We start from the raw sequence: 17,897 nt of genomic DNA on the forward strand, positions 1-17,897 counted from the left end.
CACACACAGACACACACACACAGACACACACACACTCACTCACACACAGACACTCTCATAGACACACACACTCACACAGACACACACACACTCTCACACTCACACACACACTCTCACACAGACACACACACACAGACACACACTCTCACACAGACACACACAGACACACTCTCACACAGACACACACAGACACACTCTCACACAGACACACACAGACACACTCTCACACAGACACACACAGACACACTCTCACACAGACACACACAGACACACTCTCACACAGACACACACAGACACACTCTCACACAGACACACACAGACACACTCTCACACAGACACACACAGACACACTCTCACACAGACACACACAGACACACTCTCACACAGACACACACAGACACACTCTCACACAGACACACACAGACACACTCTCACACAGACACACACAGACACACTCTCACACAGACACACACACACACACACACAGACACACAGACAGACACACAGACAGACAGACACACACACACACAAAACAGACATTATGAAGAGCTTGTTTATGGGATCAGATGTTTACAGCAATGTTTGAAATGTTTGATATCAGTCACAAGCTATTAGACAACAGCGCTAAGCGCTTACAAGACATCAGAAAACTCAGCCTGTCAAGAAAATACATGATTATGAAATGCAGAAATGAGCACGTCTTCATGAAAACTGTTCATCATTCACTTTTCAGATCATGGATTTAAAGTTGAGATTTGATGTTCTTCTCTCAAAAATTCTGATATGTGTAGGTCTTTAAAAACAAGCAAAACAAACAAGACCTTATAATGTGCTTTAGGAAAGCATTCTCAAAAGTCAGACAAAGATGAACTTAGATTAGAATACAAATAACACTGCCCTGTGTTTTTAGACAGCATTAACAGTATGAGGTACAAACACTGATTATTACAGAACACATTACACCTCACACAGCAAGCAGTGTTTTCTGCTTAAGCACAGAATCAATGAAGTGCTGTATGATTGTGTCTGTGCTCTTAAAGAATGCCATTGAGTTTGGGGGAAAACAAACCAAAATGTAATTTATAACAGTGTAAATATTGACCTCAGGCTTCACATTGATGAGAGCAGCACTTCACACCAGCAAGCCCAAGAAAACCCTAAAAAACCCTTCACTCTCAAGCAGAGAGAATGAGTTTTAAGTTATATTCACTGGTGAACAGGTAAAGAGACTCACCTTTTTTGCCAAATGCAAATTCACCCGAAGTCTTTGCGAGTTCTTCAAATGAAAACCCACCCGCAGATGCGAATCCAAAAGACAGACCTGCAGGAGGACAGCAAAAACTCACGTCACACGCTAAACAGCATTCAGCAGTTGCTCCTCGCTCACTAACTCATGTGCTTTTATCCTGTCCTCTCTGACACAGCTTACAGATGATCATGATGCTGAAAGCTCTCACGGCTGGGTCTGCATCATGGTTTATCATGGTATCATATATATATATTTCATTTAACTTTTTAAATCACAATGCCCTGTTGGGGCAACTTAATGGCTGCACTTTGTTCTGCACTATGTAAGACAAATGGATTTGTATTTTGTTGTGTTTTCATACTCAAACGATTAGGCCTACAAGCTAGATACAGCTTTTTTGGTTTCGCATCGAATGTTCTTTGACTTTTATACATAATCATTTTGTTTATTGATCTGTTGAAAGCCGTTCTATTTTGAGCTAGATGCCAAAATACATTGAAGGGGTGCATGCAACAGATCTCTTACACGCCAAGACAAATCTCTCCATGTACCGAGAAAGAATATGTTCATGAGTTCTGTGACTAAGCATGAAAATTATCTGCTTGTGATTACAATAAAGGGCTGCATGCTTAATCATAAGCATGTGACCCTGGAGCACAAAACCAGTCATAATGGTCAATTTTTCGAAATTGAGATTCATACATCATATGAAAGATTAATAAATAAGCTTTCCATTGATGTATGGTTTGTTAGGATAGGACAATATTTGGCTGAGATACAACTATTTGAAAATCTGGAATCTGAGGGAGCAAAAAAATCAAAATATTGAGAAAATCTTTAAAGTTGTCCAAATGAAGTTCTTAGTAGGGCTGCACGATAAATCGCATGCGATATTTAACTCGTCAGTGAACAACGGCTCTGTGTAGTTAATGCTGCTCCATGTGAAAGCCAGCAGGTGATGGAGATTTACCGCTGATTACAAATGTATTGTTGGCTATTGCTACAAATATACACCAGCGACTGAAGACTGCTTTTGTGCTCCAGGGTCACACATTAATTATTATCAGGATTTCTGCTTGTCCTGATTAATTATAGCCACGATATTTGCCTGCTGGTTATTTATCCAGAAAATACTTTTTTTATTTGATATTGCCATTATCTTGCTTTGGCAGCAAGCCTCCATAGACGCTCATGCTTGTGGGTGCCAGACGTCAAGAGTTTAAATCCTCCAAATACAGCTTTCCTCATTAAAACCATTCGCATGCGCTCTCTCTACAGTACAGAAGTGCTGCTGAGCTGAAAACACTGGCAAACATGTCAGCTGCAGTTTAGTGATCTCTACTGAGATATTCTGAGTAAAAATAATAGTAATATGTGTCACGCAGCCAGTCTGACTTCTTTCCCGAAGCTGCTTGCGCTCTTTACTGCTACTAAATCCAAACATGAATCCAGACATGGATCTCGCAGCACAGAGGATGCAGAAGAGCATTTATTCAGCAACCACAAAGCAAACATTTCACATGATGACTGGAGTTAATATTAGGAGTCAGACTGCTCTGAGAGAAGCTTGTTAAGGTTTGACTGGCACTCACCTGTAGCTGTGCTGGAGTCGCTCTCACTGCTTCTCTTGGTGGAGAGGTCGATGGGACGGCTGCCGTCAGTCTGACGCTCTTCTGCTCCGCCGCTGCTCGTGTCCACAGCTGCTGCATCATGGGAAGGCTCAGGCTTCACCTGTGTGTCCAGAGCTGGTGCTGTGCTGCAGACCGGACTCACAGCGATGAGAAGATCAGAAACACTCGTCACCTGCGCCTGCTGCTGCAGCTTCTGGAGCTCAGTGCTTAAGTCGTCTGGTTTCTCTGCCTCTGGCTCGGAGTCGCTGCTGATGCCGCACAGGAAGGTGGGAGGCAGCAGGAGGCGTCTGGCTCGCTGCTCCTCGTCTGCTGCATCATGGGAAGGCTTAGGCTTCACCTGTGTGTCCAGAGCTGGTGCTGTGCTGCAGTCCGGACTCACAGCGATGAGAAGATCAGAAACACTCGTCACCTGCGCCTGCTGCTGCAGCTTCTGGAGCTCAGTGCTGAAGTCGTCTGGTTTCTCTGCCTCCGGCTCGGAGTCACTGCTGACGCCGCACAGGAAGGTGGGAGGCAGCAGGAGGCGTCTGGCTCGCTGCTCCTCGTCTGCTGCATCATGGGAAGGCTTAGGCTTCACCTGTGTGTCCAGAGCTGGTGCTGTGCTGCAGTCCGGACTCACAGCGATGAGAAGATCAGAAACACTCGTCACCTGCGCCTGCTGCTGCAGCTTCTGGAGCTCAGTGCTGAAGTCGTCTGGTTTCTCTGCCTCCGGCTCGGAGTCACTGCTGACGCCGCACAGGAAGGTGGGAGGCAGCAGGAGGCGTCTGGCTCGCTGCTCCTCGTCTGCAGTCGGCCGCTTCTCCCACACCAGACTGACCTCAGAGTCTGCAGACACAAGCATGCTCTGATGAAACGCCCAGCATGAGAGAACGGACCAACACACACAGAGCTCATTAGTGCTGCGTGTGTGTGATAAACCTTTAGGATAATCTGATGTCAATTACACCTCACACCACGTACATAACTCTCCCACTTTGGCCTCGAGCGGACATCACCGTCGAGCCCTGATAACTAGAGTAGTCTAGAGCAGTGGTTCTCAAACGTTTTACAGTCGCGCAACCGCTCTCTCACACTAGATACTAAATATCTTAAAAACGTGCACATGTAACGCATACCTTTAACTCATCATTTGTGTGCAAGCTATCGTATATTTTTTAATAAATTGCACAGCGTTTAATGAGATGGGTGTGCTTGATATGATTTGCGTAACTGCGATGTTTGGCCGTATCCGAGAGAGTCTTAAATCGTTCTCTGTGGACAGTGTGTGGATATTGTTCTTTACGCCAGTAAGTGCTGAGAACGCAAATGTACGTTGTTGCGAAGGGCATCAAAGTCTTTACAGTGCGATTAACAGTAAAGCAGCTGCCACAAAACCTGCCACCCGGAGACAGCACCCAATCAGAGATACACGTGAACAGACCAACCCTCTACATTGTGAGTAAATCACTCGCATATGCGACTAAATCTTACTCTGGGCGACTAAATAATGTCTAACATTAGCCATTGGCTAATAAATTCTTAGATTTTACACGCCAGTATGTGTGTGAGAGGCATTCAACAGATTTTCACTCGATAAACACGCAGACTGAGCGCTTAAGAGTTTCGCTCTCCGTCAAGCGATCTGTACTTGGATGCGCTCAATGGATCATGTCATGTACTCAATGGATGCGCAGTATGTAGCATGCAGCGCACCTGTATTAGACAACGGCAACCCCGCTCTTCTACCTGTCTGGCACCTTAAACAATATTAAGAATTCATTTGCAAAAAGAGAGAACATTAACCTCACTCTCTTCACCTGCCTAAAGATCTCTGGCTTCTCCTGAACACAACCCTCCTCTCCGTTTACTCTTATTAGCTTACCTATCTGCCACCTTACCTTTATTATTTCTCCTCTTTTATTCCATAATGGAGCGAGCATCATGTGGTACGCAAGCGTCGTGCCTGTCTCAGCATCTCTCACTGTTTACTCTGATTGATGCGCGTGAGCAAACAGTGCAATTCTACATTCATTTACCTGTTGGCCACCTTACCTTATATTTTGTTCCTCTCTTTAATCTGTAATGATGCACATCTCTCACTGTTTACTCTGATTGATGCACGTGAGCAAACAGAGGAGCATTTATGACTGATTTTTTTTTGGTACACTAGAGGAGGCAGGTTGTTTATATTAGGGCTGTCAGTCGATTAACATTTTTAATCTAATTAATTACGTTTCGATTAATTAATCGAATTAACCACAAAATAAATTTGACTGAAAATACCCACAAAAGATTATTTAAAGATATTTTCTGTGTTCAATTAGAAAGTATCAAGTAGACATTACAAATTGTAGCTTTAGAAATATTTGATTTGATTCAACAAAAACATTTATTACACAAACATTTAGGCTACAACGGCCTAACATGAACTATGGAACATAGAAGATAATTTGAGAAACATCTCAGTATTGTTTGTTCATACAATGAAAGTCATTGGTAACCAAAACAGCTTCGTTACCAACAGTCTTCAAAATACCAAAGTCCCTTTAAGGGTATTCTATAGTCTTTGAAAATACCTTCTTTTGTTCCAAAAAAGAAAGGTTTGAAACAACATGAGGGACGTGAGAGTAAATGATGACAGAATTTACATATTTTGGGTGAACTATGCCTTTAATATTATTATTATTACTATTATTAATTAAATGATACTCTAAATAAGAAACTAAATCTGCCAGCAGGTGGCGGTAAATGTAATTCATTGATTCGTTCAAATGTCTGATTCATTCAGGAATGAAGTAAACATCTGTCTTTATGAATGGGTCTTTGAATCATTGGTTCACACGATTCGTTCAGACACTAAACACCGCTGTGTTGCATGGAGACATGCAACAGTTCTGCTATGGCTTTAAAGGTAATATATTCTTTGCAAAATTGAGCAAAAGCACATAATATTGTGTTTAAAATATAACACAATATCAACTTCTTATTCACTGAACTGTTGTATAAAATCACATTTAAACTTGTGATATTCGGGACAAAATCAGCACTAATAGCCTATTGCTCTCGCTGCTCTAGTGATATCGCATGATATAAATATGAGACAAAAACTCATACAGGGGCATTTTTGCCACAATATCTTGAATTTTAGGGCATAACTGCATTTATGGAGTTGTTGCCCTGCATCATATTTTGTGAACAGTTAACTGTATGAAATGTTTGGGGGCGGGGCCAGTGCGTTAACTGCGTTAAAATATTTTAATCGCGTTATTTTTTCATAACCAATGAATTAACGCGTTAAACTGACAGCCCTAGTTTATATATTTTGCCTGTGAGAAACATGTTCAGCTGAATGTTATTTAAGAGTGCGATATAATTAAATGAACGGTAAATTTCAGTATTTTGTTCACGTACCCCCTCCGCGTACCCCAGTTCGAGAACCACTGGTCTAGAGCAACCTACCGTGATCAGACGCTCCATCAGCTCCATCCGCATACAGCTTACCCTTCAGATCCCTCACTGCTCTCTCAAAATCCTCATCTGAAAACAGCGGTGTGAATCTGAGGTTAGTCCTTTCTCACAGTGACACAAAACACTTCAATCAGAAGATGTGAATACCGTTAAAGATTTAACAATGACAGTGTACAGAAGTGCAGCTCTGATGAACTAAACTGGACTTCGGTCATATGTTTTACCGTTAAATAGCGTGTGGATCTTACCATCGCCGTCATCGTCGCTGACGTATCCTGGACGGTTTTTGTAACAGAAGAACGTAGGAGGAAGCATCAGACTGGCAGCCAGCTTTGCTTGCTCTATTGTTGGTTTAAGCTCAAATACGATCTCGATATCATCATCACACACGTCCTGAGCGCTGCTCTTCTGCGCTGACGGAGAGGAAACTGAGCAATAAACAAACAGAAACTAGATTAACTAAAGCAACAACAACTGCTAAACAGATAGTTCATCCCAACACGGAAACTGCTGTCATCTGCTCGCTCTCAGGCAGGTCTACAGCTGTGTGACTGACAAATGTGATGGTTTCAGTCACTGGGGTCCAAGCAACATTAGTCCCATTGACTTTATTCTGTACTGAAACACAAACCCGGAGATGATCTCAGTTTGTGTTCTACAGAAGGAATGAATTCTGGACTGAGTTTTCATGTTTGGTGAACTATCTCTTGAAGAAGCGCTTTCAAAAGCAATCGGAGTCATTTCCACATTTAAACTTGTGATATTCGGGACAAAATCAGCACTAATAGCCTATTGCTCTCGCTGCTCTAGTGATATCGCATGATATAAATATGAGACAAAAACTCATACAGGGGCATTTTTGCCACAATATCTTGAATTTTAGGGCATAACTGCATTTATGGAGTTGTTGCCCTGCATCATATTTTGTGAACAGTTAACTGTATGAAATGTTTGGGGGCGGGGCCAGTGCGTTAACTGCGTTAAAATATTTTAATCGCGTTATTTTTTCATAACCAATGAATTAACGCGTTAAACTGACAGCCCTAGTTTATATATTTTGCCTGTGAGAAACATGTTCAGCTGAATGTTATTTAAGAGTGCGATATAATTAAATGAACGGTAAATTTCAGTATTTTGTTCACGTACCCCCTCCGCGTACCCCAGTTCGAGAACCACTGGTCTAGAGCAACCTACCGTGATCAGACGCTCCATCAGCTCCATCCGCATACAGCTTACCCTTCAGATCCCTCACTGCTCTCTCAAAATCCTCATCTGAAAACAGCGGTGTGAATCTGAGGTTAGTCCTTTCTCACAGTGACACAAAACACTTCAATCAGAAGATGTGAATACCGTTAAAGATTTAACAATGACAGTGTACAGAAGTGCAGCTCTGATGAACTAAACTGGACTTCGGTCATATGTTTTACCGTTAAATAGCGTGTGGATCTTACCATCGCCGTCATCGTCGCTGACGTATCCTGGACGGTTTTTGTAACAGAAGAACGTAGGAGGAAGCATCAGACTGGCAGCCAGCTTTGCTTGCTCTATTGTTGGTTTAAGCTCAAATACGATCTCGATATCATCATCACACACGTCCTGAGCGCTGCTCTTCTGCGCTGACGGAGAGGAAACTGAGCAATAAACAAACAGAAACTAGATTAACTAAAGCAACAACAACTGCTAAACAGATAGTTCATCCCAACACGGAAACTGCTGTCATCTACTCGCTCTCAGGCAGGTCTACAGCTGTGTGACTGACAAATGTGATGGTTTCAGTCACTGGGGTCCAAGCAACATTAGTCCCATTGACTTTATTCTGTACTGAAACACAAACCCGGAGATGATCTCAGTTTGTGTTCTACAGAAGGAATGAATTCTGGACTGAGTTTTCATGTTTGGTGAACTATCTCTTGAAGAAGCGCTTTCAAAAGCAATCGGAGTCATTTCAAACCAACAAGTGTCAAAGCATGTAGCAGACTAAAGTACTCTGACCGTTTCATTGTCAACACACTTCACAGCCAACGTTAAATCAGTAACTCCACAAAGACACACACATGCAATCACTCATCAAACCTACAGCCGTCATACGTCACTCACACTCATCAGTCAGCTCCTCACACATCAGTACGGACTCTCTCACGGTGAGCCACATTTAAATACAAAGGGAAAACAAGAGTTGAGTGACATGCTGATGGGGAAAATGAGTGAACGATGACTTTGGTTTCCACTATATTTACTTGTGCTGCCAGTACATTTACTGCAATATACAGGACAAAAGTCCATACACCACAAACACTTCTCGCTGCATCTCTTTCAGGTTTCTCATACTGAAACCATTGTGTGCCATCAAGATCACACGAAGTTTGTGATTCAGATCGTGGATTGTGATTGTGTGTCACAAGATCGTGATATTTTGGGAAGATCACCCATCCCCTATAGATGAATCCTTCACAATAACATCTATTACATGCATTTAGGAAACAAATAGAGGGAACTTCCATTTAGTGTCAAATCTAACAAAAATATTCTGTTTCTAGTTACGTAAAATAAGCTCATGTGATGCGTGCTGTTTAGTGTCTGCCCCCTTATTTCAAAGCAGCGTGTGAATGTGGTCCCAAAAAAAAGTTTTCAGGATAAATATCCAGCGCAAATATCAACAATTATTTTTAATTAAATGACCTCGGCATTGCAAGCGCCATGATGATCTACTCTTTGAGCTCACGCAAGCCCCTTACAAAGCAACAAAACAAGCGTGTTATTCTTTGAACTGTCCACCTGCCACAGCTTCTTCAGCAGAAACTCAGCATTTCTTCCATTCAATTAATCTGAAACTATGTAGATGAAGAAACTAACTTCTGTTAGTGACTGAAAAACACATCTTAAAGCCCTATTCGCATGGGATTAGTATTATCTGGGGACCTTTCGTGTGGTGCATTCGCACGGGATAAGCAAAGCCTGTGATTTTACTCGAATTTACTGACTTATCTCCCAGATACCCGGATGTCAAGGCTTTGAGAGTCCCGTTCTATGGTCCAGTTAGATGGATTTAAAAAAAATAAACTAATATAGTTGTGCGCGCGGTGTCATTTACATTTCACCAGGTTAAAATAATATCTCAAGCTTTATGCTTTATGAAGACACATTAACCTCAAAACCTTTTCAGCTTTCTCTTTCTGCAAATTGTATGGTGTAGCGATATGATGACAGCACCCAAAATACTATACAAATACAAACAAAATACAAACACTCCAACGCAGATCCATTCTTCACGAAAGATGGATAAAAAGGCGCACAGCAAACAAAAACCTCGAAAAATGATATACGACCCGCCAAATGCTGGCCAAATCACAGAGATGCCGATTCCCTCCGCAATTATTACAAATGACTGGAGGTCACCAGGTAATACTAATCCCGTGCGAATAGGGCTTAAGACTCAAAACCTACTCAAACAATCAAAGCGGCACTGCTTCCACCAGTCACCCTGACAATCAAAGTCCAGCAACTTGCAGAAACTTCAATGTAGTGAAGAATTTTCCAAACAATATTTGATCATCATTGTAGAAAGGATGCCATGACTGTGTTCTGCAAGACCTAATGATTTCTTCATCAAACCACAGTTTGTACACTGAGATATTAAGCTTAAAGGAACACTCCACAATTTTTGAAAATAGGCTCATTTTCCAACTTCCCTAGAGTTAAACAGTTGAGTTTTACCGTTTTCGAATCCATTCGGCCGATCTCCGGGTCTGGCGGCAGCACTTTTAGCTGTAGCTTAGCATAGATCATTGAATCTGATTAGACCGTTAGCATCTCGCTCAAAAATGACCGAAGAGTTTCTACATTTTTCCTATTTAAAACTTGACTCTTCTGTGGTTACATCATGTACCAAGACCGACGGAAAATGAAAAGTTGTGATTTTCTAGGCCGATATGGCTAGAAACTATACTCTCATTCCGGCGTAATAATCAAGGAACTTTGCTGCCGTACCATGGGTGCAGCAGGCGCAATGATATTACGCAGCGCCTGAAAATAGGCTAACTTCCGTCAACATAACCAACTACACAAACTTAGTGCAGGTCACGTTGGAAGTTACCTAGCTGGGGACTATTTTCAGGCGCAGCATAATATCATTGCGCCTGTGTGCACATTTAAAATGGGAAATCACTTTACAAGACACTCACTGCGGAGTACCTGAAGGACTTTGAAGCCACTGGTGCACCCCAATTGCAAATTCTACTGAAATTTTAAACAAATGAGTAAAGGTTAGCAGATTTCAGACCATGCACACGTCTGAGTAATGTCGGGTTATCACATCATTCAGCCAAGGTCAGGTCTCCCGGCTCATGCCAGTCAGTGAGAGCTCTATGTGTCACAGTAAATGGTGACCTGAAATACCTCGGGCTTCAAACTGGTTGGCTGATGTGCAGGTCCAAAAAGCCATAGGATTATTTTTGAAAAGCCTAAAATCCAAACCTAAAAAATAATGTTATGTGTTAAAGTTTTTTGCCATTTTAAGAACTTGAATCCATCTCAGAAACTGTGGATGAAAATCAAGTCCATATGTGACCCTGGAGCACAAAAGCAGTCTTAAAGGGTTAGTTCATCCAAAAATGAAAATTAGCCCATAAATTACTCACCCTCAAGTCATTCTAGGTGTATTTGACTTTCTTTTTTCAGACGAATCCAGTCGGAGTTATATAAAAAATTGTCTTTGATCTTTCAAGCTGTTTAATGCCACTCAGCAGGTGTTGCATGCATCAGTCCAAAAGAACTTAAATAAAAAGCGCCCATCCATTAAAAAAAAAAAGTGTCTCACACGGCTCCGGGGGGGTGAAAAAAGGCCTTCTGTAGCGAATCGATGCGTTTTTGTAAGAAAAATATCCATACTCAAAACGTAATAATCACTCTAATCTAGCTTGTGCCAACAGTTGTACACGGAAGCAGCTGCAGAAGAATGAGGTATGAGGTCAGCATTGTGCATGCGCCGCTCAGAAGTGACGAACGCGGAAGCGCATTCATACGTCATCAGCCCGGAGATGCTTCTGTGTACAACAGTGTGAGCGCAAGCTACATTAAAGTGATCATTACGTTTTGAATATGGATATTTTTCTCACAAAATGCATCGATTCACTACAGGAGGCCTTTGTTCACCTCCCAGAGCCGTGTGAGACACTTTTAATGGATGGCCGTTTTTTATTTAACTTCTTTTGGACTGAAGCACTGCAACACCCGCTGAGTGGCATTAACCAGCTTAAAAGATCAAAGACAATTTTTTATGTAACTCCGACTGGATTCGTCTGAAAGAAGAAAGTCATCTACACCTAGGATGACTTGAGGGCGAGTAATTTATGGGCTAATTTTCCTTTTTGGGTGAACTAACCCTTTAAGTCGCTTGGGTATATTTGTAGCAATAGCCAAAAATACATTGTATGGGTCAAAATTATTGATTTTTCTTTTATGCCAAAAATCATTACGATATTAAGTAAAGATCATGTTCCATGAAGATATTTTGTAAATTTCCTACTGTAAATATATTAAAACTTAATTTTTGATTAGTAATATGCATTGCTAAGGACTTCATTTGGACAACTTTAAAGATGATTTTCTCAATATCTTTATTTTTTTGCACCCTCAGATTCCAGATTTTCAAATAGTTGTATCTCAGCCAAATATTGTCCTATCCTAACAAACCATACATCAATGGAAAACTTATTTATTCAGCTCAATTTCTCAACTAGAATTATCCTTATGACTGGTTTTGTGGTCCAGGGTCACATATACGACAAAAATATGGGCTTAAATAAGGCATAGGCAACATAGTGCAAGGATGTTTTACAGCAATAACCTACACAATAAGAATGTGTAGAATGTCCTCATTAAGAAAGTAAATAAACTAAATAGAACCTAAACCAGCGATGCGCTTAGCTCCAGCCTTGGTTGAACACACCTGAAGCAGCTAATCATAATCTTTAGGACTACTTAAACTGCAGGCAGGTGTGTCTGGAGCAAGGTTGGACAGCTGTGAGCTAAACACAGAGGTACAGTTTTATTCATAACTATGGGTCACAGAACATAGCTTACTTCTTGTTGGTATGCTGAAAGGAGTCCCAACCGATGACTGGCTGGTCACTGCTGGTCCAGAGGTTTTCAGTCTCGAGGCACCCGTTTCCTCATCTTCTGAACTGGGAATCACAACCGGAGATTTTTCTTTTGATGGCGAAGGGCTTCCAAAGATCTTCTGCACAGAGTCTGACCCAAAGACGAACTTTGGAGGAGAGACCACATTCTTGGTGCTTTGAGGTGTCTGATCCAGTTTAGGACTGCCTTCCTCAGAGAGTCCGGTACGTTCTTTTGTGGTTTCCTCAAGTACAGCAACTGCAGCCTGGCCACAAAGCGTCTCCTGGGTGGAGGCAGGTACTCTCGCAGAAAATGGGGTTAGTAGAGTGTCTTTTTCCTGTGCAGTCCTCGCCTCTTCGAAGATTTCTTTGAAAGCACTTGCAGTTTCCTGCAGTTTAAATCGAACTGCCAGCTGTTCCACCTTGCCCTGCCCTTCAGCAAAATCAAAGGCACTCCAGATCCACGCTTTCTCGGCTCCTTTCATGGGCTCGAGCTTGATATTGGAAGCAATCCAATGGTTTGCACACAGTTTGAGGACCTGGTCCCGTCTCATCACGAGTCTGACGCGCTTTGTTTCATAGTGTTGTAGTATTTTAAGGTCTCCTATACCTCGTTCCTTCCACTGACTGAGATCTTTATCATAGCGGTATAATTTGGCACGGTGACTGAAAAGGACTTGCTCGTTCTCCTCTCCTGTTGAGACTTCAACAAGATCAGGCAATGGCACAACAGGCTCAAAGTACTGACCATCTCGCTCTTCCTCCTGCGACGCTTCTTGCTCATCATCTGTGCCAACAGAAGCCTGGCTCTGGTTTAGCTTAGATGGAGACTTAGAGGAACTGAGAATAGGCTGAAAACTGAAACTGAAGCCTGTGGACGATTCGCCAAAGCGGAATAAATTTTTAGCTACTGGATCAGGCTGCAAAGGAGTATTGCACACAGAGGAGCTGGCATAGTCCTCGTGCACTTCCTCACGAAAATCGTAATTATCCCATTCTAAAGTGGGTGCGGTGCTCTCAGAGTCGAGCTTAACTACAATTGCAGAGGTACTATGACTTGTATCGCAACTTTTGTCATCCTTGTTTTGGCAAGTCAAGAATGATTTGAGGTCCTTAAGCCCAGATTTCATTTCTTCAGCTTGCTTTATAAGCTGGGCCGTTCTGCCAGTGTTCACGAGCTTGTGAGGTGTCTGCAAAGGAATATCCAAAAGCAGTCGTTGACACTCCTCGAATTTAAGCTTGAACTCTTCTGCAAGCTCAGGTGTTTTGAATTTTGCCGCAAGTTGTTCTAATTTGGCATCTCCATCTGAGAAGTCACTGGCCATCCACATCCAGGCTCGATCCGAGCCAGAGAGGGGCTTTAAGTTCATTGTGGTTGTGATCCAATGATTAGCACACACTTTAAACACCTGCTCTCTCCTCATAAGAACTCGAAGTCTCCCGTTCTGATTATTCTTGAGCAGTTTAAGGTTGCCGACTCCTCTTTCTTTCCATTGGTTTGTTTCCGTATCAAATCTGAAGAGTTTGACACGCTGTGAATACAAGACTTTCTCATCTTCTTCGCCTGTAACAAGGTCGACCTTCTCCGGCATCTGAACAACGGGCTCAAACTGAATATCGTCATTCTCCTCGGTTTTGTACATTTCATCATCTTGATCGACAGAGGTGTCGGCCTTGGAGCTGGAATGAACTCCTGTAAAGAGCTGCTCGCCAGCCCCTGCAAAGCCTTTGAAAGCGGGATCATTCTGGCCAAACTGAAAACTGCCTTGTGACTTTGCCAAGTCAGCGAAACTAAAGGTGTTAGGCTTTTCAGTAAAGAGGGGATTATTATCATGACTATCAGCATCTACAGACTGTTCTGAGGTACTTAGGGCTGCCTCTTTTTCTTTCTCTTTCTCTTTGTGAAGCTCAGCAATATTTTTGAGGAGGTCAGATGCAGACCCATTTTGGGACTGTTCATCTGATGGTTTTGCCTCAGATTCTGCAATGCCAAACTTAAATCCACCAGCAGGCGCCGACATGGAAAACGAAAAACTGGAACTGCCTGATGACTTTTCAGCCTCAGTTGTGGAGGACTCAAACTTGAAGCCTTCTGAGGATGCTTTATCCTGACTTGTGCCAAACTGAAAAGCAGGGCCTGGATTGAAATTGGCTTTAAATCCTGTCGCAGCAGGTTGGCTGCTAGAACTACCAAAACTGAAGGAAAAAGAGGAACTTGATGGTGCAGCAGAGGTCTTGTTTTTCATATTTGGGTTTGCTGTCTGACATGAAACACAATGGCTGGATGAACCTTCGTTTCTTACCAGGCAAGTCTCACAATCCCACTGTCCATCTTTTTTACCAAACATGGCAGCTAGCCCACCTTGTGATGTTGCTTTACTTTTTTCAGTGCGGCAGGGGGCTTGGCAAGAAACACATTCAGTTGCTGAGGCATCATTCCTCACTAGGCAGGAGTCACAGTCCCACTGACCCTCTTTCTTGGTAAACTGAGCACCAAATCCAGTGCCAAATGGGACTGCTGGACCTGCTGACACTTTCTCTTGTTGTGGTGCATCAGACTGAATTGTTTTCTTCTCAGCCTGAGCTACAAAGTCAGCAGATGTGACGGCAGCATCCTTCGATCCATTGGCAAACTGAGCACCAAATCCAGTGCCAAATGGGACTGCTGGACCTGCTGACACTTTCTCTTGTTGTGGTGCATCAGACTGAATTGTTTTCTTCTCAGCCTGAGCTCCAAAGTCAGCAGATGTGGCGGCAGCATCCTTCGATCCAAACTTAAAAGAAACTGGTATTTGAGATCCAAAAATGAAGCCCTTTGAGCTGACATCAGTGCTGGAGTTGTTCTTAGCAGAATCTCCAGAAAGTCCAAAAGAAAACAATTTGGCAGGAGGAGCGGCAGGGCCAGAGCCTTTGGGTTCCTCTACAGGTTTGACCTGTGCTGTAGAAGGAGCTGCACTGCTGCAGGCCACGCATACCGCAGACGTGGGAGCGTTTCTTACACAGCACATGTCACAGTCCCATTCACCCGCCTTCTTGGAAAACAGGGTTTTGAGATCCACTTCTTTGGATGAAACCTGAGGCTGTGGAATTTCGCTTTCCTTTTCAGCCAGTTGGCCTTGTGGGGATTCCGAAAGGAATTTTTGAGCCTCCTCAAATTTAACATCTTCTTCTACATGGGTGCTATCATTGTCACTCGCCCCACTTTTCTCTTCCCGAGGCTCTGAATTCCCTAATGTTGGCTTGGTTCCACTTGTAAAGCTAAATCTTTGGTCGCTGTTGCCAAAAATACTCATCTTGCTCTGAGCACCATCAGTGAATGAAAATCCTGCTGCACTTTTACTTCCAAAGGTAAAGACTCCGCTCTGGCTAGGCAGCTGGTCTTGGGTCTGATGTTTTGTTTCTGACGGCACCTCCACTTTGGGAGGAATATCTGATGTCAGAAGTCCCAAGAGGCTTTCACTATTTTTCCCCTGAGCAGAGGAGAAGGTGAAATCGCCATCATTGGACTTGAAATTGGATTTGAACTTGAACGCAGTTGATGCTGTTGTTGTTGGCACAGCAGCTACTCCTCCAAAGTTGGGAACCTTAGCAGGTTCACCTGTGAACTGCGGCCCAAAACTCATCTTGGGGTCGACAGCCTTGCTTTCAGTGCTCCTGGATGGCTGTGTGGATGTAACAGCACATGGCTTAGTGAAATATCCAGGCTCTGGCAATGTTGGATTGACTGTGGGCTGAGGAACATTATGACCATAATACTCCTCACTGTATGGGGAGAGTAAGGATGTAGCTGGTGACTCAAACCGGATGGGAGGACCGAAGACTTGCTCTTGAGGATACATGCATGCGGGTGTTGACTGGAGAGGTGGGGTGTGTGTTGATTGTTGGTAGGCATACATATGTTGCTGAGGAGGAAGACGATTCATCCCATATACTGGGCCCTGCAGAGGCAAACAAACAATACTTTGATATAGATTCTCGGCTTCATTACTGTAAGGGTAGAATATTTTGTGTTTACATGGAAATCCCTCCAGTACCTTTGTTGGTGTGACATTTGCAGCGGTGCGCAGAAGATACTGTGAATTATATGCTGGAGACTGGTTGTAGTACACAGAGGGACCTGTAGTAGCAACTGAGACAAATAAAAGGAATGGTTTAGGCATGTCTCAACTACTGTACACACAAGTGGTTCTTTAGTTTGTTTGCATAAACAAAGCACATACATGGAAGAAAAACCTGCACAAGCCTCATTGTTTCTCACATCTACTTTTGTGAGATTGTTAGGGGTGACCCAGAATAGTCGACGATTCGATGCTTCGATAGGAGGAGCCCGATTCGACTACCAATCTCACAGTCGAATATTCGTGGGGTGTTATGATCATGCCATTTGGGGGAGCTCAAATGTCTGATTTCACATAGAACTACTGGTTTTCTCCCAATAAGTTAATATACAGCCTATTAAAATAATGCTGTAAATAAGAATTTGAAAAGAAAGAAGCTTCAAATAAATATTTTAACGCGTGTGAATAAATCCAACCACCCCTATAGATTAAAGTTTCACTTTCTATAGTCCGTGACCGACAGAGGAGCATCTTGGCGGCAGCGATTTAAAACTTTAACAAGACTCAAACTGACACAGACAGAGTGAAAGACTGGATTTTTTCTATCAGGTAGGGTACAAGTGAAAACATTTCAGCCGGTTTATATATGTCGTGTATATATTATTTATCTCGTATAAGATGCATGTGGTTGAGTTGCGCTGCAGTAAAGCGCTTCATTGTAGTACTACGGTGATTATCTCTTCAGCGCACAGCACGAGCAGGACAAACAATGCTGAATATTAATAACTATGACTGGGACTGTCATATACATAACATTATAATGAGAACACTATTATAATAAAACGCTGTGAAATTTTAGAGTTTAGTTGCCGTGTTTCTGCACGTTGTTGCATTAAGAGCACGTCCACAAAAGGAGTTCATTCAGAGCTGCACAGACACGTTCCATGCATTCGGGGCATCTTGTGCAGATAGCCTATAATTCGTAATATTAACGTTATGTTGTATAAATAACGAAACGTATTCTATATGAGATAAATGATGAGTTAAATCCCACTGATTAAAAACCTGCTGCTTCATTCTACTGGTCATCTTCAGCGCTCGCAGCTCAAAACAGATATGCAGAACATTAATAACTACTGTCATATACATGACGTTATAACGAGAGCACTATTGTAAAAAATGTTGTGAATTCTTAGGGTTTCGCTGACATTTAATGTTAACTATCTTTTAATTAAAACAAAACATTTACCCCGTTTGTATCTGCGAGGCGTCCGTTACACATTTTCCCTATGTGTTAACGTAATTATGACTGTCGAATGTCTGACTTGACTCTTGGTAATGTATTTTGCCCCACCCCCAAACATATGATTCGACTATCAGTCGAATATCGGCAAGATTC

The 17,897-nt window shown here is 42.5% G+C and overlaps 1 protein-coding gene across 1 annotated transcript in view; it reads right to left on the reverse strand.

Annotated features, from left to right (window-relative positions):
* The window catches only part of LOC107670647 (E3 SUMO-protein ligase RanBP2-like), a 71,455-nt gene that overhangs the window by 8,934 nt on the left and 44,624 nt on the right, over positions 1-17,897 (reverse strand). Inside the window, exons 18-25 of the mRNA XM_016463325.1 lie at positions 16,475-16,569; positions 12,406-16,378; positions 7,776-7,955; positions 7,519-7,596; positions 6,573-6,752; positions 6,316-6,393; positions 2,842-3,702; positions 1,235-1,321 (exon numbers count right to left, since the gene is read on the reverse strand). Coding sequence (XP_016318811.1) covers positions 1,235-1,321; positions 2,842-3,702; positions 6,316-6,393; positions 6,573-6,752; positions 7,519-7,596; positions 7,776-7,955; positions 12,406-16,378; positions 16,475-16,569 — 5,532 coding nt within the window. The remainder of the gene's footprint in view (positions 1-1,234; positions 1,322-2,841; positions 3,703-6,315; positions 6,394-6,572; positions 6,753-7,518; positions 7,597-7,775; positions 7,956-12,405; positions 16,379-16,474; positions 16,570-17,897) is intronic.

Source organism: Sinocyclocheilus anshuiensis, unplaced genomic scaffold, assembly GCF_001515605.1.
Source record: "Sinocyclocheilus anshuiensis isolate Anshui unplaced genomic scaffold, SAMN03320099.WGS_v1.1 scaffold1282, whole genome shotgun sequence".
Lineage (NCBI taxonomy): Eukaryota > Metazoa > Chordata > Actinopteri > Cypriniformes > Cyprinidae > Sinocyclocheilus > Sinocyclocheilus anshuiensis.